We start from the raw sequence: 25722 nt of genomic DNA on the forward strand, positions 1-25722 counted from the left end.
GTCACAAAAGCCGCGGGGACATTCGGCATTTTCTGCCAAGTTTTCTTATGTACTCAAGTCAAGCGATCCGTACAGTTTCTTATGTACTCAAGTCAGCACTCGCTATATAATCAAGATCTATTTCCTTTTTCCACCAACATAACTGTCCTCATTTAGCTTGTAGCCTTGGCTGGTGTAGAAGCCAAAGTGGCAGTGCTGGAGCAGACACAGCCCTGTCCTCCGATGCTAGTGACTGGGGGCGCGTTGCATGTAGCCTCGGTAGTCCAAGAAACGTAAGTAGAGGTAGGCTCCTCGTAGACAACCTCGGCCTTGACAAGGACGGGGATAATTTGACCGGTAGCCAGACGGAAAGGCTGGTGGTTGAGGGCCTGAAGAAGCTTGGTGATCTCACCAGAGTGGCTGGAGATGCTAATCCAAACAGCATTGTCGCTGGTGAAGATATCGTCGAGGACCTCCTTGCTGCGAGCCAGCTGATGCTCACCAGTCTCGCCCTTCTTGCCAGTCCAAAGCTTGTCCTTCTCAGAGAAGCCCTTCTCGAACTTGATCTTGGGGGTCAAGGTCTTGATGTAGCTCTTGCTGGAACGGTGGTCGCAGGTGCGGATGCTAACACCCTCGCGAAGCCACTCCTTGACGATGGGCTCAAAGCGGTTGGACTTGGGGAGCTTCAGGCCCTTGAAGGTCTCGTGGGCAGTGACGACGCAGCGGGCCAGAGGAGAGGTGTAGTACGACTCGAAGTAGGGCATACCCTCGTGCTCAAATCGGGTCTTGAAGTAGGCATTGGCCTTGTAGGCCTCGCTGAGACCTGCGGGAGTGAGAAGGGGGTCTTCCCAGACGGCAGTGCCATTGCCTGACTGCTCGCCCCAGTAGCACTATACCCAGTCAGCACGTGTAGTAAGAGTTACTCCAAGATGACTTACGTTCCAGGCAGGAGTGCCATAGAAGCTCTCGGCAGCGTTGTGCCAACCCTCACCGTGGCGACCCATAACAAGGACCTTATAACGGACCCTGTCACGACTAGCATTGCGGTTGAGGTGCTTGACATACTGAGCGAAACGCTCCCACTGAGTCTTGTAACCCTTGCGAGGGTTCTTGGGGTCAGTGGGATAAGTGCGGTTCAAGAGGCCAAAGTTCCATTGAGCCTGAAGGTTGTTAGTATGTCACTCAAACCGCAAAGGGAGAAGACATACGTAGTCGAACGTCTTGGGGTCAGTAGCCGGGTCATCCTGCATGAAGAATTCCGGGACGGCCGTGTACTTGATCTCCTTGTTCTTGGCAAAGTGCCAGTCGGCCAGAGCAGCAGGCGTCAGGGCCAGGAGGGTGGAAACGATGGACAGCTTCATTTTGAGGGCTCAGTTGAAACGAGATGTGGTCCTGAGTAGCAGAGACTGAAGAGCAAGATCATCGTTGAGGTGCTGACGTTGGACTTAAGTATTTCCAACCCCATCGGGATCATCTTCCCAAGGTGTCATCGCGTCCTTGATCCATGCCCCTCATGTTCCTCAACCTCGTGGCCGGCGCCGTTCACTTCAACCCCCGGAGGATCTTGGCCCGAAGACGTTCCCTCCGAAGCAAGAAGCGGAGCCAATCGATCGGCAACGTGGCGGGCAAGGGCCGGGCAAAGTGGAGACTGTCCAGGGCCCTGAGCTCCGGCGCAGATGTCAACTCTGGGGCTTCGGTGAGAGAAGACGGCGAAGACGACGGAGATGGTACTCGGAGGCTACGACAGAAATCGACATCATGGCCGGCGCCGACGAGACTTGGACTGAGAAGTCGTTGGTGGATTTGTTGAATTGGGATATGGCGTACGCATGTCTCAAGCTCGTGTTGGCTGATTGATGGTGGGGCTGTCATGAAAGCATGTGATAGAAGGATTTGAGAGATTCAACGCATTTGTTTGCTACCAGATTGTCCATTTCTGCGTCTCAAATGAATCTAGCATATAAAGCAACTCATCTGTATCAGAAACACCAAACAGAACACACAAGCACCGTTGGATGTGCATGAGTTAACAACAAAATAGCTTGGGGAAGCTCTTCAAGTGGCAGACGCACCAGCCAGGCACCAACCAATCAGACACCAACCTCCCCACATCCCGAAATTGTTAGTCCCGCCCAAGCTCCCCCAAGCTCGCCCCAACGGCTACGTACCTTGTCCTTCTTGGAATCACACCTCCAAAGGGGACGGACCCTTTCTCATCACCGCCTCCCCTTTTCATCTTCCCTTTCTTTTGAGTCTCACCCCACGTGAAACCTGCACAGTATCTCCCTATCGAAAGTCTTGATATCTTTAGATCGTCATGGCCTCCACTGACCCCACCAACGATGAACTTCACCTTGAGGGTGACCCCGCGCCTGAGCTGCTTGAGGGTCGTATCTGGGTCGATGGCTGCTTTGACTTTTTCCACCACGGTAGGTCCTATCTACAGTCGCGTTATGGGCTTTAGCTGACATGAATAGGCCATGCTGGTGCCATCGTCCAGGCTCGTCAGCTGGGTACTGAGCTCTACGCTGGCGTCCACTCGGATGAGGCCATCCTCGCCAATAAGGGTCCCACTGTCATGAACCTCGAAGAACGGTGATTTTTACACGCTCTATCGGTCTGTCGAGCGGCAGACTCATCACTCAACTTCTACTAACTCACCATAGTCTCGCGGCCACAGACGCCTGTCGATGGGTAACCCGCTCTGTTGGCCATGCGCCCTACGTCACCTCACTCCCCTACATCACTCACTACGGCTGCAAGTATGTCGTCCACGGCGACGACATCACCTCTGATAGCGATGGAAACGACTGCTACCGTTTCGTCAAGGAGGCGGGTCGGTTCAAGGTTGTTAAGCGCTCTCCTGGTATCTCCACCACCGACCTCGTTGGTCGCATGCTGCTGTGCACCAGGACGCATTTCATCAAGTCTCTTGAGAAGAAGCTCGCTGGTGAAGAGGGCAACGGCACCGAAGAGGAACGTATCGCTGAAGGAAAGGCTATGCTGGAGCGCATGCAGCTCTACGCCACTGACGAGTCTGGCAAGGCCCCCGGCGTCGATGTCTGGCAATGGAAGGCCTCCAGGGAAGCCAAGGCCGAGGACGGTGAAGAGGAAAAGGGCGTCTTCAACCAGTTGATCGAGGGACCCGGACCCAAGCCCGGCCAGCGCGTCGTCTACGTCGATGGCGGATACGACCTCTTCTCCAGCGGCCACATCGAGTTTCTCCGAAAGGTGCTTCTCCAGGAGGAGGAGCTCGCGCGAGAGGAGGGCTGGTACTCGGAGCAGGCCGTCAATGAGCGCAAGGGCAAGGGCGAGGACTATCCTCCTGCCTATGTCGTTGTGGGTGTTCATGATGACGAGGTCATCAACCAGTGGAAGGGAGTCAACTATCCCATCATGAACATTTTCGAGCGCGGTCTCTGCGTTCTCCAGTGCAAGGTTGGTTGAAGTTCACTTACCAAGTAGAATTACGCATTCTGACAACTCCCAGTACATCAACGCCGTTGTCTTTGGCGCCCCGTTTACCCCCACGGAGAGCTACCTCTGCTCATTACCGCGCGGCCTCCCAGACGCCGTATACCACGGTCCCACAGCCTTCATCCCTCTCACCTACGACCCCTACACGGCGCCCAAGGCCATGGGCATCTACCGCGAAGTCGGCGACCACACCTTCGCGCACGTCAACGCCGGCGAGATTGTCCAGCGCATCATGAAGAGCCGCGACATGTACGAGGCGCGACAGAGGGCCAAGGGCATGAAGGCCGAAGTCGAGGCGGCGGCACGCGAGCGTGAAATTCTCGAGGAGGAGCAGCGTCAGAAGGAGGCCGAGAGAGCGTGATGGTGTGCAGTGGCGGGAACGTGGCGGTCTGGCGGTCTGCGCATGGCTTGTCTCGAGATGGAGGACAAGGGTGTGGTGATGATGGAATAAAATCGGTCTTCAACAGGCCCCCGGTAAGGCTAAGAGACGGGAAAGTAATCAGTTAACCATGATACCTAGAAAACAAGTTAGTAAATACAAACACCTTTTGCATAGGTAATTTAGCCGGCGACACCTTCATCATGACAACTCACGATAAGAACATGGATCATGTCTGCCATGCAACCCAACCCCTCCTCAGAGAAAAGCCGAGTACGTACTCTCAGTAGCACGGCTCTAGTCGGCAGCCCCGATCGTCGATAAGCCCGCTGCAGGTTCATGTAATGTGACCCGGGCCTGTTCCATTGTTTTCCCCTTGCTGTGCGGCTCACCAATGACCTCATCATAACCGACGCGCGGGGGGCCGCAGTGGGAAAAAATGGCAATTGGCGGTTAGACGCGGTGGGCGCCGCCAATTCCGCCCCCGTGATATCGACTCGAACAAAGAATGTTTAATGCCGAGGGGGGTGACACACACTAAACAACAACAATATGCAAAATAAAACAATCACCATGATTAGGAAGGTCAGACCAAGACCCCCATATCAGAAATGATAAGCCAGGATTAAGAAGCAGGTGACCGTCTCGCGAGAAACACGCAATCCGGGTCATTTTCACCCTATGCTTGGAGTCGTTATCAGTTCTGCTGTGGAGTTTTGCAGCAAGCGCCCTGTCGGTGGGGACGCGTCCATGGAAGGGTAGAATTGACAATTGCCTTTTTCTTGCTTTTTGTTTCCGCACCCTTTCACCAAGAGCCGAACCGACCTCGGTCATGGAATCCCTGTAGAAATCGAGATGGTGACATTGTAACCATCGCTGGGTAAGGTGAGACAGGGAGAAGGTCTTCAATGGGAAAGAATTTTCCATGCCATGGCTTTCAATCTCCTGTGGCACGTAGATCCCCCCTTTGAGTAGAAACATCTGTCAAACTCCAAGCCAATGACTCTCAGAAAAAGTCTGGAAACACAATCATTCGCCCCTCTTGAAAGCAATCTAGCCCCATCCCAACAAGGCGGCTCTCTCACCACACCCTCCCACTCGGGGACCCACGTTGGCCCGGAGGGTGGTACATGGGCAGCCGCGCAACGCGGTATGCAGGCGATAGGTACCACCTCATCATGGCCACTCCCACTCCCGTGTTATCGAGAAGAAAAAAACACTACGCCGGAGCCGAGAGCGGTGCGGGCAGAGACGGGCTATCCGGGCTGGCGGGGACGGACTTTTTTTTGCAACAGGTCACCTGGCCCCCTTCTCGGCGCTCCCTCTAACGTTAGTCAAGGGTTTTTGGTGGAGAGCGAAGACAATAGAGTCACAGTCATGAGTCCAGGGGAGCAAGCGCCCCCTCTATAAAGTTTGCCTCTACAGACTCCATTTTGACTCTGCTTCTTTTCTTCTTTCTTGCTTCTTCAGACTCATCTGTTGCTTTCATTGTTAATAGTGCGTGTTGCTTGACGTGCTTGTTGTAGTTCCCACCTCCTCGTTGCTGTAAACTTGAGTCACATCAAACTGAGTCACATCGACATCATCTCTTCTTCACCCCAACAACACCTCGACTCGACCCAATTGCACCCAATTGCTCTATCACCATGGCTCCCTCCGCTGTCGAGACCCAGGACGTCAACCTGACGGCCGCCGCCATCCACAAGAAGGAGGCCGCTCAGCCTGCCATCGCCAACGGCCAGTCCAACCAGGCTCCCCTCGACGCCTCCAAGCTCACCTACACCTACACCCAGAACCCCCGCGCCGTCCCCGATGAGGCCTCTGCCCACGCCGGCGACGAGACCATCGCCACCGACCACATGGTCCTCGCTTCCTGGCACCAGTCCACCGGCTGGGCTGCTCCCGAGCTCAAGCCCTACGGTCCTCTGAGCCTCATGCCTACCGCCTCGGTCCTGCACTACGCTACCGAGTGCTTCGAGGGTCTCAAGGTCTACCGCGGTTACGATGGCAAGCTCCGCATCTTCCGTCCTGACCGCAACGCTGCTCGTCTCCGAATGTCTGCCGGCCGAATCTCCCTCCCCATCTTCGAGCCCTCCGAGATCGAGAAGCTCATGATCGCCCTTCTTTCCGTCGATGGCCCCAAGTGGCTCCCCAAGGACCAGCCTGGCAACTTCCTGTACATCCGACCTACCGTCATTGGCACCGCTCCTCAGCTCGGCGTTGCTGCTCCCAAGGCCGCCCTCCTCTACATCATTGTCACTTTCATGCCCCGTCTGGATGCTCCCGCCGGCGGAATGCGACTTCACACCTCTCCCGACGACATGGTCCGCGCCTGGGTCGGTGGCTTCGGCTACGCCAAGGTCGGCGCCAACTACGGCCCTTCCCTGCTGGCCACCGCCGATGCCAGAACTCGCGGCTACCACCAGATTCTCTGGCTTTACGGTGCTCAGGGCGAGTGTACCGAGGCCGGTGCCAGCAACTTCTTCGTCATCTGGAAGCGCAAGGACGGCAAGAAGGAGATCATCACTGCTCCTCTCGACGATAAGCTGATCCTCGACGGTGTTACTCGACGAAGCTGCCTCGAGCTGGCCCGCGAGCGATTGGGCGACGAGTACGAGATTACTGAGCGAAAGTACCACATCGCCGAGGTTATCGAGGCCGACGCGGAAGGCCGAATCATTGAGGCTTTCGCTGCTGGTACTGCCGTAAGTTGAACCCAATTGAATGATTTACCAGTCAATTGCTAACATCCTTTTCAGTACTTCATCTGCCCCGTCTCCCAGATCCACCACCGTGGCAAGGACATCAACATCCCCATGGGTGCTGAGGGTGCGCCTGGAGAGGTCACCAGCAAGATCAAGGGCTGGCTGGGTGACATCATGTACGGCCGTACCCAGCACCCCTGGGGTGTTGTCATCCCCGAGAAGCAATAAGCCTGCTTCAAGAAAACGAGTGCTCACGTAGAGCGAGGGATTCTTGCATTGAATAGTTCATGGGACGGCGTTTAGCGGATATTATTGATACAAAAGGGACCAAGGGTGGTCCTGTGCATATTGCATCGACACGAAGAGGCGGAGGCGGCATAGCTGCAGACCGTAATGAGAAATAAAATAAAATAAAATAAAATAGACACAGCTGACTGTCTGAGCGATGGCAATACATACGTGAGCCTGTGACATCTCTTCCAAGTTCTCCACGCAGATCAAAAGACAGTTCGGGTTACATGACAACCATGCTACTCGTCAACAAAGAAGTTCTGCATCATTCTCAAAGTCTCGGCCTGTATATCAGCTTTAAACTCCTGGGCAAGTCAGCAAGCGCAATACCTTGTGAAGAGTGCACTAATACCTTTTCAATCTCGCCCAACAGTCGACATTTGGTCTTCACAATCTCTTCCGCCTCCGCCTTGAATACGTACGCCATCTTGGCAGTCTCTTTATCGAGTTCAGTAAGCCCTGGACCTTGGTCTTCGAGCTCTTTCTCCAAGGCACTCCAAGCTTCTGCTTCACTTCGACAGCAAGCATCCTATTCGTCGCTGAGTCGAAGGATCTCCTCTTTCGCTGCGGTGATCTCTTTCTTCAGGTTGGCCAAGTGGGTAGCAATTGTCGCCCGAGGGTGGTTATCAGAGTGGCACAGAGTCGCCGATAGGGGATAAGCAATGTTGGAATAGAGATCATTGCACTCCGACAGAGTCGCGCTAGTTTCGTTGGAGAAGCGGGTTATCCTGGACTGCACTTCGGAATGCGCTTGCACAAGGTGTTCAATCGCCGATGAGTGAAGGTTCATGCCCATCCGAGCAAACGCCTCTGCTTGATGTCAGCCTGTGCATTTTTCCACATATGGAGTTGCAACTAACCTCGAAGTTGGATTGCTGGGTCTTTGGTATCGGACGTCTGTGCAGTCTTCTTGTCGGGCTTCGGGGCCAGCAAATGATTCCCTAGACATGCTTGGACTTGCTGGTAGACGTCCTGGTACGACGCCGGCTTCGTAGAGGAGCTCGTCGCTGGTGTATGATCATCGCGAAGGCGCGCGCGCAGACTGGAAGAGCAGGCATTTTCATCTCCCCAAAGACTGGAGGTTGAGTTGAGAAGAAGACGAGAGGACGAGTCCATAGTCGCCCTTCCGAGGCAGCGCAAGACGATGGGCGATGACGACAGGTAAGTCGGTAGGAATGTTGGCGGTGACAGAAGAGGAGCGTGGTCGATGAAGAGGAGAGGTCGATGGAAAGATTTGAATCTGCCTCGTGTGAAGTTGATGCAGGTGCTGTTGCAACTTCGTTGGGAAGGAGCGGCTCGTGCTTGACACTGGCCACGCCTGCCACCATGGATCCCAAGCGTCCATTGACCCTGATGGGATGCTTCCTCGCGCAGTTGACCCCTGTTGGTAGGAAATACCCGTATCATTCATTCATTCAGTTCAGCGAGTGAGCGATGAGCCCAATGATGGTCATGTATTAAATCCTACAGCATGCTACCAGGCCTCTTTCACCGAGCACACACAAGATGTCCATTTTGTTGTCCCTCAAACGCCATAACCATTCCCTTAACATCAAGTCAATCCTTGGCCGTCCATAGCAATTCTCGTACAAATTCTCATTTAGTCCATTGCCCTTTCTTTTTATCCTTATGCTTTGATCTTCTCCACAATCGCTTCAACAACATTCTCCCAAGGAATCATGGCTCCGTTGCCAGTATCGCCACACGCTAGATTCTTCGACACTGGACGCAACACCTCGAACCAACCATTCTCGCCGCCCCAGTCCTTCTCGAGCACGCGGATTTGCGTCGCCGTGATGGGATGGTTCCACATGCATGTGTTCATGGCGGGAGCCACCAGGATCTTCTTCTTCTTGCCGTCGACGGCTCCTGTGGTGTCCCAGGCGCGGATCACACTCGTCAGGAGGTTGTCGCACATGCCGTTGACAACCTTGGCTAGGGTGTTTGCGCTCAATGGTGCAATCACCAAAACGTCTGCCCACCGTCGCAGCTCAATGTGCAAGATGGGGGCGTTGCGCTTCCATGGCTGAGCCCACTCAGACGCGTCAGTGTAGAGGGCGTCGACGTTGGGCAGGTGAGCGAGCTCATCCACCGTGGGCTGTTCAACTGTCAAGCCAGAGAGAAACTGGGTCGCAGATCGTGTGAGGATGATGCGGATGGAGATATTCGTCTGAGGTTTGAGGCCCTTGATGATCTGGACGAGCTTTATCGTCGCGACAGACCCGGAGGCAGCGAGAAGGATATGGCGCTTGCCATCATTCCGGGCCTTTTCGAGGGTTTCGGTAGAGTTGCGCATGAGGTGCTCGTGGTGGGCGTCGTGGCCCTTTTGAATGATGTGAAGCATCGTGGGGGAAATCCAAGATTTTTTTTTCCGAGGTCGATGAGATTTCTTGGCGGACGATTATTCAGCTAAGGTGGTGATGTGATTATGAAGCTATCCGGATAGATGTGAGATGTGACGGGTTAAAGCCGCAGTGTGGTGGAGTGCATTCAAGTCAAGGGCTTGCGTCGGCTCTCGAGGCAATTCGGTTATATTGTATAAAAATATGATATGATTGAGGAATTCAATTGAATCCAAGCTTGGCTATGAACGAATTCCTAGCTTCTCGAGAGAGGATGCCATCCTTTTTCTAACCCCGCCATCACCCCGCGTCATCCGACGAACTCTACAGCATCACGGGGGCAGCGCCGATTCTCGCACTTGGCCCTCCGGAACCGCCTTCCCGATGGCCTGACAACGTGACTGTTTTCAGCTCGAGATTTCCGGTTCTTGAGAAAGTATGAATAACATGAGCCGATTCAGCTTTGTTTGGTGTCTGGTCATGAACCTCGTGCCTCGACCGGCTACTCTCCCGGATTGCAGCTGATACCGGGGCCGGGTGGAGTAACGAGATCGCCACAGCACTAGCCACACTTGAGCACCTCATCAGCCACAGGCATCACCAATTGCGTGCCCTCTGATTGGCGAATCGCCACCGTTCTCCGGGGACGGCACCGAAACATCCTCTTTGCATGACCTAATCCAGTTCCTCCACCATCCGGCCTCTAATCAACTTTTGCGCCGCCAATCCTCCTCCTCTCACCACTTTCCCGTCACAGCTGCCAACATGTTCTCGCGAACGGTCGCCTCGGTATGTCTCCTCCGGCTTCGCCCCGCTCTCGCTCCGGTTCACTAACCTTTTACTCAAGTCCCTCCTCCGGCAAGCCGCCCGGCCCACCGCCGTCCGCTCCTCGGCCTCCCTCTTCCGCGCCCCCATCTCCCCTCTCACTCCTTTCCAGGCACGCCTGCTCTCGGACCAGACCCGGGCAGCCATCGACAAGGCGGTCGCGTCGGCGCCGGTGGTGCTGTTCATGAAGGGAACCCCCGAGATGCCCCAGTGCGGCTTCTCCCGCGCCGCGATCCAGATCCTCGGCCTTCAGGGCGTCAACCCCGAAAAGTTTGCCGCCTTCAACGTCCTCGAGGACCCAGAGCTCCGAGAGGGAATCAAGGAGTACTCGGACTGGCCCACGATCCCTCAGCTTTACGTCGAGAAGGACTTTGTGGGAGGCTGCGACATTCTCGTTTCCATGCACCAGAACGGCGACCTAGCCAAGCTCTTTGAGGAGAAGAAGGTGATCCTCGAGGGAGAGCTCGGCGAGGGCGACAAGAAGGAGTAGACGAATGATGGCATCCGAGCTGGACCGGGTCCGAGTGTACAAATACCTACGAGATGTAATGGATTCATGGGCATGAGATACCTCTGTACGGCGATGAATAAAGTACAGCGAAAAGAATAGAATTTTTCTGGTTTATCTCTGCATCAATCAAGGGATTGGGTGTTGGTATTTGATGTTCCCCAGTTCAATGGCTGACAAATGCTGGCTTGCGATCTCCTCAACACACTTCACCCACTTACTGACCTACCTACCTGCAAGATCGAGTGCTCGGGCTATGATGAAGCTAAACACCCGGAGTGCATGTCCGAAGAATTGCTGCATACGTCAACAAAATTCAGGGACGTCAATGTCGCTTTCGGCTTCTGTTTCTATCTCTCATGCCCCTGGCAAATCTGAAAACCCTCGACAACACTTTGGTTAAAATTGTTCAGTAACGGCTGCACTACCAGAAAGACTCGAAAGTCTTGAGGTCCTACATTTTATGCATATGCTAAAAATACAACTCTTATCACCATGCTTTTGCAAGGGAGGGAGCCCCTCCAAATGTCAGCTCGTCAATTAATCCATCCTTTTATTTCTGGCAGCTGCTCAAGGGTAGCTGGCGTCTCACTATTCACCAACCCCAGATCTTGGACAATGTCTTTCTGCGGTAGGCTAATTGACTAGCTGATGAACTAGAAATCTATAAGATCAATGAAAAATGTCTATCGTGTCTATACTGTCTAATAAAGCAACCCTTCCTATCGCATGTGCCTCCTGACCAAAGCCTGTACTCGTTCACTGGGTTCATGGTAACGGCTCATCGGCTCCAGGCAAACCTCGAGAACAACATCTCTATCCAGGGCGGCATAGCACATTCTCAACGTTTCAATCTTTTGTTCAAATCTTGCCAAGAGGATCCTAAATGCCATCTCGTCATCTCTTTGCACGTCTTCAATGATCACACCGTCTGGGAACTCCAGAAGCATAATCACTCTGTAGAACTCTCCCTGCCAGGGCAGTTCCTCGATCAAGGTCTTGAGCGTGTAACGGAAAAAGTATCTGTCGGGATGCCATATCTCATTCAGCCATGGGAAGGTCTGAACACTGATAATGAGGTGGACACCGTGAATAACTGCAGGCGTTGCAGGCGCTTGGAGAGGATTGGTCTTAGGCTCTGGCCTAGGTGGTGCTGGTTCCTCGACAGGTTGAGCATCTGGTTCGGGGGAGCCTCGCATTAGTCCTTGGCGACTCTGCGGTACTTCTCGCGATTGTCCTGACGATGGCCAGAAGGCTCTATTGTCATAGCCCGCGCCCTCTTGGTCTTCTGGTTCTCTTGGCACCTCTGATGTTTTTTCTATGTTCACCGGCTGTGGGGGTCCGTTACCTGCTCCATTGTGAGTCGTGTTATCCATTTCTACGTTTGACTGAGTCGGCGCATCAGCCATGGTGGCATTCTCTGGGTCTCTAGGTCTCTCGGCGCGCTCATGAGTGGTGCCTTGTTCCCTACGAGACGGACCTGCAGAGGCCCGACTCTGACCACCGGCGGGGAACGCATTGAATACCACGTTGCTATGAGGAGCTCGCTGTGGGTTGACTCTACGACGAGGGTTGTTTGGGGGTCTGCTCTGATCCCGGAAAATCTCCTGCACGATAGTTAGCAAAAGCGCTTTGAGAGAGTGAGGTGTGCGGTGGCATGTGAAGGTACATCAAAGTGATCTGGGCTCTTTGTTGGACGCTGCGGCATTTCTCCTCTTATTGGCACCTGTCTAATAGGCGGCCGCCCTAGCACTGAGTCCGGATTGAGGAGTGGTTCATGGTCCTCCAAGTCCCTACGCGAGCGCTTGAGGCGGGTTTTCTTGGGTTTCTGGTACTGATTGATCGTGAAGAACAACCGGAACATTTCTTCAAAGATTCTAAGTTGGAGTGTCAGCAAGGAGATGTGATGCCAAAGGGGTGACCGACTCATCGCGATGCTCCGAATATCTTAGCCGATCATCGCCATGTCCATCAGGCCAAAAACGAGGCCCATTTCCATCCGTGCAGAGAAACTTGTGTGTCATCTCAGCTAGACCCTGCTGGTGAAGATTGCTACTCCACTTGAGGAGTTGATGTCCTGAGATGCCAGCCCTCGACGTGAAACGTGACGGATATGCCCTGACAATTTTAGCAAGCTCAGGCTCGTTCTTGCGGCCTCGGATACTATATCCAAGCGCTTTAGCTATGTTAGTCATGGTGTCAGTAGGCTTCCCATTATCGGCGACCATAATCTGATAGTCTGCCAGCGGGCAGGTGCAGTTGTCCGAGGTCATTGTGGCGGAATAGCGCAGTGGGTTGTGAATACTTCATTCATGACTAACTACAAGCCACACGGTAACTGTGGCAATTATATGTATTTTGCGGCATATAGGCAGTTGCGCAGTCTTCAGGTTTTGTTGCTTCTGCGATTGACCGGATGTGCCCATAAGTGGAGCGCTGTTGGCAGTTGTGCCAAATCTGCCTTGCAGACCGAGTCGATGCCACCCAGCTGCGTCGCAGAAACTCCTCTTATTGGGTCGAAGACTCAGCTATTAGGCAGGCAGCCAGGCAGCTCCCTCGAAATACGAGGTTTGTTGATGACGCTGAGCCAAGTTAGGAGGTCCTGTTGCTATATTTCACTGCGATGATCATGACGTCGAAGGTTCAGTGCCGCTATCATGCATGAGAGCTGAGTTATTGATTCAGATGCCTTGATAACAATCCCGGTCAGGATTGCGTATCCAGGCACACAGCCCCGCTGGATACTGCATCAACTGGTGTTTGGGGGCAGCGAGCCAATCATGGAATCGGTGGGGGGTATGTTGTTATTGACGTATGAGTATTCAGTGAGTTTTCTTTGCTTCAATTTTTGTTTGGAGTTGAAGCAAAGACAAGACCTTGACATTAGAACACCGCCTACCCATCTGCCCGCCTGCCGTGGGGTGAGCCGGGTTCTGTAAACCAGGCTCTGGGAACCAGGCTCTCATGGTGTTGAGCTTCTGCGTGCCCTGCGCCACAAAACACCGACTGGGAAGTGCACATGAACTCAGCCTCGAACAAGGCTCCCTCTCTTGGCGACGCTTCCCCCCTTCTTCTCATCATCTTTCCCTCTCCCAGAGAACAGCAGCTTCCTATCGGAAACTCCATACAAGACACTTGATCCCATTCAACGAGAGATTCGTCTTCTTAAAGTGCTTCCGGACTCCGGCAGTGGATTTGTAGAGTGTGAGTTACTGCCCAGCGCACCTATTGCCGAAGTGCGAGGCAAATACTTGGCCCTCTCTTATTGCGCCGGCGATCCACGAAATACAGAGATCATTCTCGTCAATGGTGTCAAGTGCAACGTATTTGCCAACCTCTGCCACGCGTTGACATGCGCTCGGCACTTTTGGACGACACAGCCCGGCAATGAAGACTTCCTTCTATGGGCTGATCAGATCTGCATCAACCAGGCTGACCTTTCCGAGAGATCTCATCAAGTTGGATTTATGAGGGACATCTATCAGAGTGCACAGCAGACTCTCATTTGCCTATCAACGTCCAATACTCAGGGCAAAGGCATGAAATGGTTTATTAAAGCTTTTTACGGAGACGGCAAGCGGCCACGAAGGCAATCTCGGGGTAAACCAGCCGCAAATCCCGGCGATAGCCTGACCACCTTCTGGGAAGAGGTGATTGAAAGTCCTTGGTGGACCAGAGCTTGGGTCTTTCAGGAGTTTATGGTGTCGGCTGAGGCAACCTTTCTTTCTGGGCGTTATCATCTCCCTTGGATGATGACCCAGCTCGCACTCGAGCGATATCTCGGCCCTGAGCGCGATCGCACTGTACTTCAAAGTCTCATCAGGATAATGAAACCACAAAACTCTACGACGCATTTTAGAAATCCCGCGGAGGCAGTAGGAATAGTCAGGGTCATGCTCAAGACCAAAGCCGAATGGGACGATGCATACGGCCTCCCGTTTCTTCTTGCTCGCTCCCAAGGTTTCAAGGCGTCTGATGATCGGGACCGAATTTACGCCTTTCTTGGCCTTGCTCACCCCGGGTACGCCATAACTCCCGACTACTCAGCTAACAACACCTTGTGCCATGTTCTCACCGAGACAACCAAAAATATCATACTCTTCGAGGATCGCCTTGATGTCTTGTCGGCGCTGGACACTTCCCGACGCAGCCGGAGGCCAGGGCTACCATCATGGGTAGTGGACTGGACTAGTGAAGAGGTCCAAGCCGACGCAATTAGGATTTTCAACGCAGTCAAGTCCACTCCCCCTCACTGGGATCAGGCAATTGTGTCTTTTAGGGAAACCAAATTCCCCAAAACTTCCCAAGCAGCCACTGTCATGGAAGTGATGGGTCTATTTGCCACATTGATCCCTGACCGCGATCTCAACCCTGTCCCTTCCTTTGGGGAATCCAATCTATTATACGGAGATGGTACAACTAATCTCGAGGTCTGGTATCTTGGTGAATTGCCTTTTGCCCTAAAGAGTGAGTCGTACGGTTATCGGATCATGCGACGGGTTAGCTCTTTCGTCAATAATCGGGAATTCCTAAATGTGCCCGACAAATGGGAGGCGCTTGCTAGAGCGATACCAAGAGTCATCTCCATCTTTTAGAGGGATTCTCGGGCAGGTTCCTGAGAAGGCGGTACAGTATGTGATTCGTTATGGTGCGTTATTGGCACAAGCATGAAGTTGGAGGATGTTGTTTGGGATTGTATGTTGGCACCTGGGATTTGGCGTCTTGTCATGCACGCCCGGGACTTCACTGTTAAAAGATTGATTTATTATTCTTATCATTCGAACGCTGTCATATACACCTCTACTGGGGATATGCTCCTCCGTCGGCTCTTGGGTCACTGCCAGCAGACCACACTGGTGTTCCGTCAGGATCCACGGTATACCGGATGATCTGCCCACGGCCAAACATGGCTCTCTTCCAATTCTTGAGAACAACCACGTTATGACCCAGCTTCTTCAACCCCTCAATAGTCTCCTCGGGTATACCCTCCTCAACATGGACAGTCCAGTCCAGCACGTTACCCTCATCTGGCATACCAGCTCCGATGCAGATTCGTGGAGCGTCCAGGGCTTGTTGAGGGTTCAACTGAGCGACTGTTTGTCCCAGAAGCACTTGCAACTGCCCTTGAGGCTGATTAAATCCACCCATAACTCCGAAGGCAGAGTGAAGAGAGCCGTCGCTAAGGTTGGTGGCCATGCCGGGGATGATGGTGTGATAGGGTCGCTTGCGAGGCTCGAGCTTGTTAGGATGCTTGGGGTCAAGAGAGAAGTTGGCTCCGCGGTTCTGCAGGGTGAATCCACATCCCTTGGGGATGATGGCAGTGCCGAAGCCGGCGTAGTTGGAGTTGATGAAGGAGGCGGCGTTGCCGGCAGAGTCGGTGACTGTAAAGTAGACGGTATCGCAACTCTGCAGGGCGGGGGAGATGAATGACGGGTTTCCGGGCTGGACTCCGTCGTGGGCCTTTGAAGGATCAAAGATCTTGGCGCGTTCGGCGAGGTACTCGGGAGAGATCAAGCCCTCTGTCGGCACCTTTGTCACGTCGGGATCTGTGACATACCAGCTTGCATCCGTGAAGCCAAGCCGAAGGGCCTCAATGATGGCATGGAGATACGGCGTCGTATTAAAGTCCTCGGGCTTAAAGACGGGAATTTTGCCCTGCTTCTCCAGCTGCTCAATTATTCCCAGAGCCATGAGAGCGACGATGCCCTGGCCGTTTGGCGGATGCTCCCAGAGCTCGACACCTCCGTTGGGATCTTTGCTTGTGAGGCCTTGGCCACGGAACTTGACTGAGATGGGCTCTGTGTTTTGGGTGCCTGTTTCGAGGTGGTGCTTCAGGTCGTCGAGTTCCAGGCGGCCACCCAGATCTTGGACAACCTTGACAATTTCCTCAGCGATGCGACCGGTATAGAAGCCTTCCTTGCCCTCTGTGGCTAAAGTTCTGAATGTCTTTGCAAGGGGTGGGTTCTTGAAGACTTCACCGGGCCCAGGTGCTCTAACGCCATTCTCAGCCTTGGGGTCCTTCTTGAGCATTTCGGCATAGTTGGGCGAGGAATCTCGCAATAGCTGCTCTTGGGATCGCCACTGATCTCGTTAGCAGAGTTTTAGTTCGGGACAGAGACTTACCGAATGCGAAGCGATTTCAGACACAGGAAATCCGTTTTCTGCCAGTCTAATCGCAGGATCAAGGATCTGGCTCAAGTTGAGCTTTCCACTTCCGAATCTCTCTACCGTGTCGTACCATCCAGCCGCAGCGCCAGGAACAGTCGCGGCAAGCACATCATGAAGAGGGATTTGGCCGATGGTGCCGTCGGCAATCTTGAGGTCCTTTCGGATGGTCTCGAGCGTGTATTTGGCTCCTGATCGGCCGGAACCGTTCAGTGCCTTGACCTGCTTTGTGGCGGCATCGTAGTAGAGGAGGAACATGTCACCACCGATGCCAGTGGAAACGGGTTCGGTGACATTGAGACCCGCGGCTGGATAGGTTAGTAGTTATCTAATATTGCTCAATCTCGACGTACCGACTGCTACAGCGGCATCCTGGCTGTATCAGCATCATGATTGCGGGGTTAAACATGGTTAAGAGCAACTTACAGCGGCATTTCCTCCAGCTCGCAGAATCTCAAGACCACAGTTGGCTGCCAGCGGCTGAGGCGCTGCTACAATGCCTTGTGTGCTGTGAACGACGCTCCTCCGTGAAGGATAGCCAGTGAAGCCAGCCGTCGCCGGCTCGTGGATGGATGATGTGGGGAGAGGCATGATGCCGAGGTTGATCAAGTGACGGTTGAAGGAGGACGAAGAGGCGCAGAGTAACAAGGCGTCTGTCAAGTTTTAAATGCTTGAATCAAGATGGACCTCGGACAATCGGATCAAGGCCGAGAAATGAATCATTCGTTGCTTGTTGGAGATGGAGACCGTGGGGAAGATGGCGGGGTAAAGTTGGCAATGTCGTGATGGATGATTGCAACTTTGACTTGCCGATCGCCGGAGCCCATGACTGCAAATGTCGTGTGGTGGAACATGCGTGATCGGCAGCTCTCCGTAGTGGGATTTAGCTGTATTTAATTGTATCACGATAACTTGATTTCAACTTGGTCCTGTACCGCCTCACGCGATCATATTGATCCAGCCTGAGAGACAGCTGAGTGATTTGACTTAACATTGTTCAATGCCTAAGCTAAGCACTCAAAAGAACAAGCAATACCCTCCAAAACAATATCATCATGGGAAACGTCTGTCGCGTGCCCCCGAGCTCGCCTCGGAGCTCCCTCACAGCAGCCGAGCGCCAATCAGACCATCTCGTCTCCAAATGCAACCCAAACCAACGAGGTAGATTTCCCACATCCTCCCGAGTGTGTCCATGGTCGGATAGTCCAGTTGTCGGAGCCCTGCAGTCATCGCCGAGCACCAATGGGGCAAGACCGCCGTCTACTTCAATACCATTCCCAGTCTCTGAAGGAACGAGTAAATAGAGCCTCTGGACACATTGCCAATCTGGCTCATCCAACGGGCCGCAAAACTACCTTCGCACAACGTTAGGAGGAGATAAAAGTTGAGCTCCGGGTTAACATACCGAGACGGGGCCCCTTCGCCGCGAAACCGAGGGCGTTCAATACCCAGGCCAGGTCGAAAATAACCAGCACGCCAATGGCGATGATAGTGCCCGCCGCGATGAGGGCAGTATAGACGGGGTGCTCCTTTGCAAACTCCAGAGCGGTGTCGGTCGCCTTCTTGATCGCGTCTGTCATGGGTTGTGCCATCTTGGCGCCCTCCTTGATGAGTTTCTCGATCTTTTGGAGGATCGCCTCGGCCAGGCTCTCGGTCCAGCCGTTGGCAGACACAACTTCGTTCAGTCGTCGGTGAAGCTCATCACGGGAACCACTGTGTGTTTGAAGGATGTTGACGAATTGATCTGCCGCATTGTCCGAGTACGGAACCGGTTGTTGAGTAATGACTGCCTTTTCATTGATGATCGCCTCGGTGGGCTCGATGGGCGTGGAGGCGCTTCGGCCAACGAGGCAACAAAAGATGGAGTCGATCGCGTGCATGCTGATCAAAATGAGAAAAAATTTCTCTTGGTTCGTCGCTTGATCTTTCGAATGAATGGATCGCGGTAGAAGGGGAGGTGAAAGTAGGCAGATTGAAGAGTTGCCTCAGCCGAGGGGAACGAGGGCTCATGTATATGAGAGTAAGCTGTACGGTACGGCCTCCCGCATGCCTCGCGTATGAGGTTGGCCATATTTTCACACCGTTTACACCATTAGAGGCAGTTTTGAGCAGCCGTACTGTTTCAACTGGCGAGGCAGACTCGATGAAGTGCTGTTGGTGTTGGTGCACCCGCTTGTTGGTGATTCACTGCCACCTTCAGCGGCCTATTTGGCGACCAACCTCCTTGAGGCCTTGCCCATTCTGCTGCGCCTACTATACGATGGTCGGCACTGAAGCCACTACCTCATCACTCGGATACTACATTCCCATTCATCTTATCCGATATCTCGAAGATTCAATGAACGGGAACTGTGAAGTGCAAGTAAACACACGGACTTGGAGGGTGAATCACCAGGGAAGGGGCTTGGGCACACCTTCCAAAATACAGGGGGTTCGCACTAAAATTTAGTGCACGTGCCCACTAACCCCGCGATGCTCAGACAACCACCTCCCATCCATGCAAAAGCACCACGAGAATGATCTTCAACCAGCATTTCAACCTCCAACAAAGAGCAAAAATATCGCAAAAAAAAAAAAGTAATCACACCTTGAAGGTGCTGGCGATCTCTCCCGCCGGGAATTGAACCCGGGTCTCAAGCGTGACAAGCTTGCATACTGACCACTATACTACGGAAGATGATGGTTGTTGAACAACCACTGTAGCGAGTTCGATGCTGCGGAGAGATCGAGATGGCGCTTATGAGCGTACACAGAACGCAGTTGTGGTCGAGACTTGAGTTGGGAAGATAACCAACGAAACTTGATGAAGGAAAGAAAACAATCTGGGTTCGTCGCACAGGGCGAACTATAACTACACGTCCTTGCGCTGTTGCTCGTCATCAGGCAGGTGTTCTTTGCTCTGGGCGTCACCCGAAAGGAAAGGGCGAGCGACAGCGTTCCTCTCTCGCCATCATTCCCATCAACTTCACAGACCACCAAGAACAACAATCGCGAACATATCCCTTATGAATCTGCAATGACCGTGTGACTTTGATTACTAGCCCGAGTATTCCGACCTTGGAGTGATCCCCAATGACGAATATACATTCCTGGTTTCCTGTCCTTGTCCACATCTCTCCTCGTAAACGATCAATCGACCTCCTCAAGCTTAGTGGTTGCCTCCATCTTTTGAATCAGGGGCACCACTCTAGCCAGAGCAAATATCGCAGCCCCCTCCAGATCCTTGATGCCCTGGAACTCAACATTGTGCCCGCGAACGCGGCTACTCCAGTCGAAGTCGAGACCGTCCCAAGCAGGAGGGCATACGTAGCCAAAGCAGCCCGCGTCGCGGTATTCATACCAGGGTGAATAGGTACCATCGAAGAGGTCTGCCCAACTCATTAGAGGGTCTTCATCATCGGTCTCACGGATGTGGTTGCTCGGCTGGGGATTCCTGGAAGCTTGTCAGAGGATGGGAAGACCAGAGAGCGTGTGGGAGGCTAAGGACGAACTCGCTCTCATTTAAACGGCCCAAAAGGACTTGGTCGAGTCCCGGGGTGAGCTCAGCGAACTAGGTACCATGGTTAGTAGAGTTCAAGGCACGATTGAAGCAATGACGATGGAAACTTACATCCTCCAGGGTGTTGCGAGTGACGACCGGGCTGAGGTCGAGTATAGGTTTCTTGAAAAGCACCGGCTCCATATTCCGGGCTGCATCAACGGTAGGGCTCTGGATCGCATTCTTTGAGGAGCCTTCTGGCTGCTCCGCGGGGCGATCACCCTCGGCGGCCAGGGTGTTTCCGCGGTGAAAGGAAGCCATCGTGGATATTGACCGTTGTTGGGAGGTTTTGGAGGGATGTGTTGATGATGCGGTGGTTGAAGTCGTACCTCCGGATTGCATGTCGGTTGGTGAGAAGGTGAAGAGTTTTGGATTGAGGCAGAGGAGAGCGTGGAATGGAGAGTCGCCCGTGAGTAAACACTGGCTGCCAGGTGTTCGCAGCTGCCAGGCAAAACAAGCCTGCCGAACAAGATAAACGGCCAATCAACAGCCAGTTTATGATTGTTCCTCAAATTTATGGTAACCGAATCAGCCCCATGGTAGCTCGAGTAGAGATGCGAGCCTGCGTTTTTGATGATGAAGTGGCCATGAAGGGTGGCTCGCAAGTTCAAGTCTGTACTACACACGCGACCCAAAAGACTTCTTGATTCTGACATGTATACTTTATTCAAGATTTAACAAGCAATTTGCTATCGATAGCAGCCATGGTCTGGAAAGCATTCTTCCGCGTGTATCCCATGCCCGAATTACAGGCCCGTCTTGTACCAAGCCAGTAATGCTTTCTGGTCCCAATGTCCAGTATGTGCTCACCCTTTCAGATTCACGCCCGGGTTATTATCTCCTGGTCAGGGTAATCCGGAGTGTTAAAGTCCTTCCAAGCCCCCGCCGCGAACTCATCGTCCGTCAACACCCTCCATCCCAGCAAAGCCATGCCGTGGGCGCAAGAGAGGGCCACATCGACAGCGACCTCTGTCCCCGACGCTTGGGCAAACTTGGCCTGGTGAGGCATCGCATCCTTGGGCGCGGGGATTCCGAAGGCTCCGTGGAATGAGGGCACCGCGAAGGAGACGTTGCCCATGTCTGTGGAAAAGGTGAAGGGGTCGTCACTTCTTGGGATCACCTTCTCGCCCAGAGTGCCCATGATCTTGGCAAACTCGTAGCTCAGAGTGTTGTTGATGCGGAGCTCTGTGTAAGCGGGTGCCCTTTCAAAGTTAGTGAAATACTCTTCAAGGGTGGACATGGGATCTCACTCGATGTAGTTCAGCTCGCATCCTGTCGCCTTGGCTGCTGCTTCGAAGCAGTTCTTGACTCGATCAAGCAGCTCTCTTCCGCCCTTGATGGTGGGACTGCGGATGTAGTAGTTGACCCTCGAGTACTCGGGGATGACGTTTGGAACCGTTCCTCCGTCTTCAATCACTCCGTGGATGCGCTCATCCGGCCGCACCTGTTGTCTCAGCATGGAAATGTTGGTGTACGATGAGACAGCTGCATCCAAAGCATTGAGTCCCTTCCACGGCTCTCCACCAGCGTGTGCCGTGTGACCCCGGAACTCAACCTTGAGCTTCAAGCTTGCGATGAACTTGACGCCCGCCAGCGCTCTGATGCCTTCGGGAAAGGCATGATCAGATGTCGGATGCATCATGATGGCGCTGTCGACATTATTGAAGGCGCCGGCCTCCAAAAGCTTGACTTTTCCTGCGCCACCCTCTTCTGCGGGAGTGCCGAGGATGCGGACGCGTCCTTTGATGGGAGATGCCTTGATTGCGCCGACCAAGCCGACGAATCCGGCAATGGACGAGGTTGCGATAAGATTGTGGCCGCACGCATGGCCAATCTCGGGCAGAGCATCGATTTCGGCGCAAAAGACGACGAGACGGCCGCCAGATCCGTACTCGGCCTCGAAAGAAGTCTCGAGGCCGTAGGCATGTCGAGTCACGGCAAAGCCCTGTTTCTCGAGAAAGTCGGTGATGATCTTGTGGGCCGTGAACTCTTTGTAGCCAAGCTCAGGGTTGTCATGGATGGTCTTGCTGATGAGTCTCAGGCCTGAAGCACATGCGTCGATGGCGGCTTTGACCTCTGCGGATGGGAGGTCAGAGCCTTTACCCCCGAGAGAACCGCCCATTAAATTCTGAGTAAACGACGGCATTTTGATGAATATGAGAATGTCTCGAATGGCTAGGATGAATGTGAATGAAGATGCCAACCGTTCGACACTGGCATGAAGCCTCTTTAAGTAGAGCTAGCCGGACTTGACCAAACCTTACTTCCTCCCCTCTGCCAAGAATCATTCGATTGAGGTATGCGCAAGCCCCCTCCCTTTGAGTTTTCTCGTGTTTTTTCAGCTGCCCAATAACTCTTACTCTCAAAGCCCCATTCCTATCTGCTGATGCTCTCGTTGACCCCGTTCCGCACATGTGCAACATCCGTCGTCACTGATATCCACATTCCTTGTTGCCGACGTGACACGAGCGGCATGTCTCACTGCACTCGACCGTTTTCATATTGGGATTTCCCCACGTTTTGAGAGGATTTGATCCCGCTTGCGTCTATGACGGGTCATTCTGCATGGTGGCCTCATATTGAGGGTTTCCGGGAAGGGAAAGCCGTCTTTGGGTGGGTGATTTGACGTTCGATAGGCTATCTCTCTCGGGTCGGGCAGTCACCTTTCCGTTCTTCCTTATTGAATAGTGACTGTTACTCTTGTAAAGGGTTCTGGTTTCAGTTGCCAGGTGCTGGTTGTGGCTGGAGTTGTATACTCGTGCTCATGAGGGGGCCAAGTAGGAGCACGACTTGCGTGGCTCATAGTCGCATCCGGTATTCGGAGTCAATGCAAATGGAAGTGCCAATATCACAGCTTTAAAACTCGCCGAGTTCTTACGTACGGCGTGGCTACATCTGGCGCTTCAGGTGGACTATTGTTCAGTTCACCTCCCCTTTGAAAGGATCAACTACAGAACTAAAGAGCACAAGTAGGGTTCTTTGTAGGCACATTTGTGAATGATGCATTCACTCTTGAGGGAAGCTCTAAAGGATAACCTAGAGGAGTAAAAGATACTTTTGGGGTTTTGTCAATAGTTTATGGCCGCTGGGCATGAAAGGAAGTCCAAGCCTTGAGTCTTGGTCAATGAACTGGCAAGCAACTTAGACACCACCTGAGGCCTGCTTCATACTCTCCATTGATCCTGCTAGTTCCGGGAATAATATGCGCCAAAGACCTTTCTCTCATATCATATTTGCGCATTTATTTTGCCTCGGGCCACGATATAAGGTAAAGAAGACTGATAGCAGATCTGTAAACCAGCTAAAGGATTGGCACGGGGTGGATGAAAAATCCGTGTTGCTCATTCACAGAAACCTATTATTAGCCGGCTCCATGACCGTCACAATGAATTTCAGTATTCTTAATTTCATTCAAACGCGAAGTAACGACTGTAGTAGATGTAAGAGCTCTGCGTACAGCTTGCGCCTCCAACACGACTAGTCTCTACAAACAAGACTGAACAACTTAAAGCCTCTATAAGGCCATCCCTTAACACTCGATAGACCAGACGTTGAACGGGAACTTGGACCATCCCGCACCATCAACAGTGTTTCCAATGCCATTGCAGTTAGGCGAGCTGTAGATGTCACAGACAGCACCATCAGAGTAGCCAGAGATGAAGGGACGTCCGTCTACCGATATATGTCAGAGTTTATAGGTTATATATTGGGGAGTTTTTTCTTACCTGCGGAGACTAGGTTGGTGCAGATAAACGCCGGGGCATCAACAGGGATGCACTCGGTCTTGCCCTGGCCCTTGCAGACGTTGACCGTGGCAGCTTGGGCAAGGGTGGCCGCAGTGGCAGCGATGAGGGTGATCCCGGTGTAGAACTTCATGGTGAAGGTATGAAAGATCTGGTTCAGTGTACTGATTCAAAGAAGCTGTTGTGTCTTTGCGTTGTTGTTGATGAATTCCAAGTTATGGAGAGAAGCAACAGCTTTTTATAGTTTTCAATAATTGTCGTTCCAAGCGGTGTAGTTTGAAGTAAATTGGCCATCCTCCCTCTCGGCTAGACTCGCTCTCCGCGCTTACATTCCACAACATCAATGTCTTGATGAAGCTCACGATGTCTCTGCTGATCCCACAAGCTGGTCCGCGGATCCCTGCCCGGCGAAGTGATCCTGAACTACTGTGTGCCTACCTGATTGGCTACGGCAGTTGAATCGTGTCTTGGATATAATCCTCCGCGGGACACGTCGATCAGTCATCTTACTTGGGGCTAGGCTGACCCGAGATCCGAGTATATGCCTTGCTGACGGGTAGGGGATTTGTTTTGTGTAATTGGGTTGGGTTTGTGTGACAAGGTTGAAACTCGCGTAGATCCTTTCTATTCTGTGTAGGTGAGACTATTCGTATAGGTCGGGTTATGTCGAGTTCGGGTTTGAATGCTAGCAAGGTAGACGAACCAGGTAATGCAAGAGAACTTGTTACAGTAGAGATCGCCATTACTGGGGCAAGGTACGAACATTTTACCTATTTTGTATATGAATGGCTCACCGAGTACCCAAAACCTCGGGTCGGAGTTCTCCTTCACTCTCGAGGCATCATATGTGAAGTGGCATGTCTCGTGGAACCATAATCAACTGGCAGCAAAGCACTCTCATTTATTCATTATTTTTTCATGATTTCTCATTTCTCGTCCCTACTCCTCTAAACATGCCCACTCAGGACTCTTCAACATCATATCCAGCAGCCTTGAGGTGACACAAAAGTCCGACTTCACAGAAGGCAATACATGTGTGGCCAAATATCCTTTAGCAGCCGCATCCACAGGCCTTGCAGTTGCCAGCGCCGCAACCCCAAGTCATGGCAAGCTTGTTGTAAATAGTGTTGCAATCCTTGTCACTCTTGCACTGAATCCAAGAACCAGTACTATCCTCCCAAGCCCACCAAAACCAAGCACCCTTGACGCCTCAGTTGCATTTTCCCCAGCAGTATCCCTTGTCGTAGCCTCTCTGTTTGAGACCGTTGTGGCAGGCCCTCTTCTCGATGCTTCCCTTTTCCTCGGGGGGCTCCTTTGCCTCGAGGAGTGTGACGGGGTGCTCGCGGCACTTCCGGAGCTTGGTGATGTCGTAGCCTGGCGAGAGGTTGTTGAGTTGATTGTAGAAGTGAGAGGAGACTTGCTGATGATAATCTCAGTGAGTTCTGTCGTCCTTCTCTGATATAGTTGCCGCCCTTGATCACTTGTCACAGACCGAGTGTGTCCCCGAAGCATCCCTGTATCTTGGAATTTTCTCGTGATTGCGGAGGTCGGCTCGAATAAGAAGGTTCCGGGCAATATATCCAGAAAAGATCATGCTGTCGACCGTATTCAGACACTCTACCCACCTATCGCCGACGACATCTACGGTGATGGGAGGGTCGGCAACCAGGGCTCCTATGAAGCATGCGAGTTTTTGATGGGTCCTCGGGTGGAAAATCCCGAATGATGAACGAAGACGAGGTTGAGTTGCTACTTGAAGCTTTATCGTGT

At 52.9% G+C, this 25722-nt stretch overlaps 13 protein-coding genes across 13 annotated transcripts; 3 read left to right on the top strand and 10 right to left on the bottom strand.

Annotated features, from left to right (window-relative positions):
* Positions 1-152: 152 nt before the first annotated feature.
* NCS57_01077900 (uncharacterized protein) lies at positions 153-1340 on the bottom strand (the record flags this gene model as incomplete). The annotated part of the gene is made up of 3 exons (XM_053060513.1): positions 153-869; positions 918-1139; positions 1188-1340. 3 exons carry the CDS (start codon positions 1338-1340, stop codon positions 153-155), a joined length of 1092 nt encoding a protein of 363 aa, XP_052910907.1.
* A 956-nt stretch (positions 1341-2296) lies between these two features.
* NCS57_01078000 (Ethanolamine-phosphate cytidylyltransferase) lies at positions 2297-3817 on the top strand (the record flags this gene model as incomplete). The annotated part of the gene is made up of 4 exons (XM_053060514.1): positions 2297-2408; positions 2457-2574; positions 2646-3417; positions 3470-3817. The coding sequence occupies 4 exons, from the start codon at positions 2297-2299 to the stop codon at positions 3815-3817; spliced, it is 1350 nt and encodes a 449-aa protein (XP_052910908.1).
* A 1664-nt stretch (positions 3818-5481) lies between these two features.
* On the top strand, positions 5482-6768 carry NCS57_01078100 (Branched-chain-amino-acid aminotransferase; the record flags this gene model as incomplete). Its single annotated transcript, XM_053060515.1, has 2 exons — positions 5482-6540; positions 6595-6768. The coding sequence occupies 2 exons, from the start codon at positions 5482-5484 to the stop codon at positions 6766-6768; spliced, it is 1233 nt and encodes a 410-aa protein (XP_052910909.1).
* Positions 6769-7070: 302 nt separating this feature from the next.
* On the bottom strand, positions 7071-7258 carry NCS57_01078200 (uncharacterized protein; the record flags this gene model as incomplete). Its single annotated transcript, XM_053060516.1, has 2 exons — positions 7071-7136; positions 7184-7258. 2 exons carry the CDS (start codon positions 7256-7258, stop codon positions 7071-7073), a joined length of 141 nt encoding a protein of 46 aa, XP_052910910.1.
* A 102-nt stretch (positions 7259-7360) lies between these two features.
* Positions 7361-8345, bottom strand: NCS57_01078300 (uncharacterized protein; the record flags this gene model as incomplete). The annotated part of the gene is made up of 3 exons (XM_053060517.1): positions 7361-7641; positions 7692-8212; positions 8335-8345. The coding sequence occupies 3 exons, from the start codon at positions 8343-8345 to the stop codon at positions 7361-7363; spliced, it is 813 nt and encodes a 270-aa protein (XP_052910911.1).
* A 113-nt stretch (positions 8346-8458) lies between these two features.
* NCS57_01078400 (Flavoprotein domain-containing protein) lies at positions 8459-9175 on the bottom strand (the record flags this gene model as incomplete). The annotated part of the gene is made up of 1 exon (XM_053060518.1): positions 8459-9175. One exon carries the CDS (start codon positions 9173-9175, stop codon positions 8459-8461), a length of 717 nt encoding a protein of 238 aa, XP_052910912.1.
* A 637-nt stretch (positions 9176-9812) lies between these two features.
* On the top strand, positions 9813-10488 carry NCS57_01078500 (uncharacterized protein; the record flags this gene model as incomplete). The annotated part of the gene is made up of 2 exons (XM_053060519.1): positions 9813-9962; positions 10021-10488. The coding sequence occupies exons 1-2, from the start codon at positions 9939-9941 to the stop codon at positions 10486-10488; spliced, it is 492 nt and encodes a 163-aa protein (XP_052910913.1). The 5' UTR covers positions 9813-9938.
* Positions 10489-11228: 740 nt separating this feature from the next.
* Positions 11229-12779, bottom strand: NCS57_01078600 (uncharacterized protein; the record flags this gene model as incomplete). Its single annotated transcript, XM_053060520.1, has 3 exons — positions 11229-12113; positions 12176-12383; positions 12433-12779. The coding sequence occupies 3 exons, from the start codon at positions 12777-12779 to the stop codon at positions 11229-11231; spliced, it is 1440 nt and encodes a 479-aa protein (XP_052910914.1).
* Positions 12780-15306: 2527 nt separating this feature from the next.
* Positions 15307-17262, bottom strand: NCS57_01078700 (uncharacterized protein; the record flags this gene model as incomplete). The annotated part of the gene is made up of 4 exons (XM_053060521.1): positions 15307-16587; positions 16630-16979; positions 17025-17043; positions 17098-17262. The coding sequence occupies 4 exons, from the start codon at positions 17260-17262 to the stop codon at positions 15307-15309; spliced, it is 1815 nt and encodes a 604-aa protein (XP_052910915.1).
* A 669-nt stretch (positions 17263-17931) lies between these two features.
* Positions 17932-18551, bottom strand: NCS57_01078800 (uncharacterized protein; the record flags this gene model as incomplete). The annotated part of the gene is made up of 2 exons (XM_053060522.1): positions 17932-18026; positions 18077-18551. 2 exons carry the CDS (start codon positions 18549-18551, stop codon positions 17932-17934), a joined length of 570 nt encoding a protein of 189 aa, XP_052910916.1.
* Positions 18552-19800: 1249 nt separating this feature from the next.
* Positions 19801-20551, bottom strand: NCS57_01078900 (uncharacterized protein; the record flags this gene model as incomplete). The annotated part of the gene is made up of 3 exons (XM_053060523.1): positions 19801-20104; positions 20163-20221; positions 20282-20551. The coding sequence occupies 3 exons, from the start codon at positions 20549-20551 to the stop codon at positions 19801-19803; spliced, it is 633 nt and encodes a 210-aa protein (XP_052910917.1).
* A 478-nt stretch (positions 20552-21029) lies between these two features.
* On the bottom strand, positions 21030-22409 carry NCS57_01079000 (Peptidase M20 domain-containing protein 2; the record flags this gene model as incomplete). The annotated part of the gene is made up of 2 exons (XM_053060524.1): positions 21460-22409; positions 21030-21411 (listed from the first exon to the last, which is right to left on the bottom strand). The coding sequence occupies exons 1-2, from the start codon at positions 22353-22355 to the stop codon at positions 21030-21032; spliced, it is 1278 nt and encodes a 425-aa protein (XP_052910918.1). The 5' UTR covers positions 22356-22409.
* Positions 22410-25162: 2753 nt separating this feature from the next.
* Positions 25163-25546, bottom strand: NCS57_01079100 (uncharacterized protein; the record flags this gene model as incomplete). The annotated part of the gene is made up of 2 exons (XM_053060525.1): positions 25163-25372; positions 25445-25546. 2 exons carry the CDS (start codon positions 25544-25546, stop codon positions 25163-25165), a joined length of 312 nt encoding a protein of 103 aa, XP_052910919.1.
* Between the last annotated feature and the right edge of the window lie 176 nt (positions 25547-25722).

The sequence above is a fragment of the Fusarium keratoplasticum genome, chromosome 8 (genome assembly GCF_025433545.1).
Source record: "Fusarium keratoplasticum isolate Fu6.1 chromosome 8, whole genome shotgun sequence".
NCBI lineage: Eukaryota > Fungi > Ascomycota > Sordariomycetes > Hypocreales > Nectriaceae > Fusarium > Fusarium keratoplasticum.